General features: G+C 48.8%; 1 protein-coding gene across 1 annotated transcript in view; it reads right to left on the reverse strand.

The window, feature by feature from the left end:
- The window catches only part of RPIA (ribose 5-phosphate isomerase A), a 36,743-nt gene that overhangs the window by 34,152 nt on the left and 255 nt on the right, over positions 1-2,336 (reverse strand). The window contains exon 1 of the mRNA XM_027768261.1: positions 2,286-2,336. This exon is cut by the window's right edge and continues 255 nt beyond it. Within this exon, the coding sequence (XP_027624062.1) occupies positions 2,286-2,336 (51 nt within the window). The remainder of the gene's footprint in view (positions 1-2,285) is intronic.

Genomic DNA, 2,336 nt, shown 5'->3' on the forward strand with positions numbered 1-2,336 from the left:
ATGTACACACACACACATATATATCCTTTTTTTTTTTTTAAGTCAGAAAGGCCCAGCTAGCTCCGGCAGCAGCGTACTGATCTGCAGTGTTCCAAGCCACATGGATGAGGCTGAGTTCCAATTCCAAGTCAAACTTCCAGGCACCCAAGATACTGACTAGCAGCAGGGCTGGAGAAAGGGGATCTCAGTGTCACAGACCTGGTCAAGAATGTCCGCCTGTTGCTCTCTTTCATGCATGCTCATGAACATAATAAACCAATTTTTTTTGGAGAGGTTTTTGCTATACGGTGCTTGTGCTTGCCAGAAAGGCCGAGACAGAGAGACCGAAAGCCAGAAATCACCCCCTGGGGGGACGGCCACACCACAATCACTTCTCCATTCTCCTCTCGGGATCTTGGGCACACATGAACACGTGCCCGGCGTGAGTTTAAGCCACTAGGTCCAAGACTTGAACCGCGGTCGACTACATGGGAGTCCAGCGACATAGCCATTATGCCAACTGCTGGTCCTAGTAGTAAATCAATTATTAAAAGATAATGAAAGAAAAAAAACAGAAAGTTCAGAGATGGTGTTAGGCCGAATTAGCATAATCACCGCCATGTTAGGGAATGCTGGGGAAGTTAGCTTAATCACTACCCTGTTGAGTCTTCAGGGACGGAGCCCACTTTGTTAGGGCCTCAAGGACGGGAACCAGGAGTCTGGGAACTCTCAGATAAGTGGAAAACGGGAGGGCCCAGCACCTCCGAGGCAAGGTCATCCAAATCCTTAGCTGAGAGCCCTTATCTAGACCTAAGCAGGTGGTGAGAGCTGGACCCTCGCGTCTCATACCCCCCCTTCCTTTGTGTGTTACAGTCTAGAGAACATCCTGAACTATAAAAGATCCCTTTACCTTAGGCTCGGGGTCCTTGTGAAGGCCCGCTGCAATGGGCTGAAACTTGGACCCCAGCTAGCTGGAAAAATAAAAGCCTCTTTTGCAGTTGCATTGTCGCTGTCTTTTCTGTGTCTCCATCAGTTAGACCGATCTCTGGACCCTTACAATGGGTGCCACCAAAACAGGGCAGCTTAGATATAAGGCTTTTCTAATTGTACAGATCTTACTGACCTTTCCATTAACTATGGACTTTATATAGGTATTTTAGAATTTCAGCTTATTGTCTCATTTTTACAGCTGAACTACTGAACCCCAAATGTAAGTCCAAATTACACATTTTACATGATCGCTGTTAATACCCATATAAACCTGATTACTACTAACCAGGCTTGCAATAAGTTACACCAGAACAGGGCAGCAGTGGAAAGAGTGGAAGGGCACTGGAACAGAAGTCACTGGGCTTGGCCATCCCTTCCTATACAGGCTGAGACACAGGTTACACCGTCCCCTCCCACTTAATCAGGCTGGGATGTAGCCCCCAGGACATATCTATGCAAAATAATTAACAAATGTAAAGACCCATCATTAGAAGAGGAAAAAAGAATCCGATACCACTTTCTAAGTAGAACTGGCACACTGAAAACTAAGAAGACCAAGGAAACCCCACCACGGGGCAGAAATACTCCACTTTGCTTCCGGGTAAGTACTATAATTAGGATAATTAGCCTAACTGGTGACAGCCAACCCACTGGATTAAAAGCTCCACCAACGGCACCACACCCACCACAAGACAAACAAGTGGGGCCACGACCTCGCTGAGTAACAGCTACACATCCCGCAACCTCACTTTAAAGAACAGCATCTTCCTGACTTTAAGGATCCCACCGTCCCGGTAGAAAGGAGGTTTAAAGCACTTGTTCGGTAGCCCCTTTCCTCTGGCGAGTACACTTAGGGACGGAGGGACACCCAGCTAAGAGCCTTTTCGGAGTGAAATTTCGAAGCACTGTGAACTAGCTAGCTATCCGCCAGTTTCCTAGGGCAGTGAAGAGAAATGAAGGCCTCTTCGCAGCCCAGAGCTCACCATTTTCCAACTGTTGATAAGGAGGCCACGCGACAAGTGTCTCTAGCCCTCCCTCCAAACATCAGACATCACCAGGCTCCACTTAGCAAACTGTTCCAGCTGGACAGTCTTTGGAAAGCTCAACTTTTAAGGGACTTTCCCCCAACCGATTCCACATCTAAAGTGCCTTTATGGAGCGGGGAAGAAGGGTCTAAAATTGGGTAAAGTGCACACTCTCTCCCCTCTTACGCAGCCCTCACATTGCCAAGAATTAGGCACGCCCCGCCAGCACCCAGAACGCGCAACACGAGCCCATCACGCCGAGGACTAGCGACCCACGCCCGAGCAGCTCACCTTCACGTGGTTCTCCACAGCCGCACGGCCCGCCAGCCTCTTAGCCTCTTC

The sequence above is a fragment of the Tupaia chinensis genome, unplaced genomic scaffold (assembly GCF_000334495.1).
Source record: "Tupaia chinensis unplaced genomic scaffold, TupChi_1.0 Scaffold145741_1, whole genome shotgun sequence".
NCBI classification, from domain to species: Eukaryota; Metazoa; Chordata; class Mammalia; order Scandentia; family Tupaiidae; genus Tupaia; species Tupaia belangeri.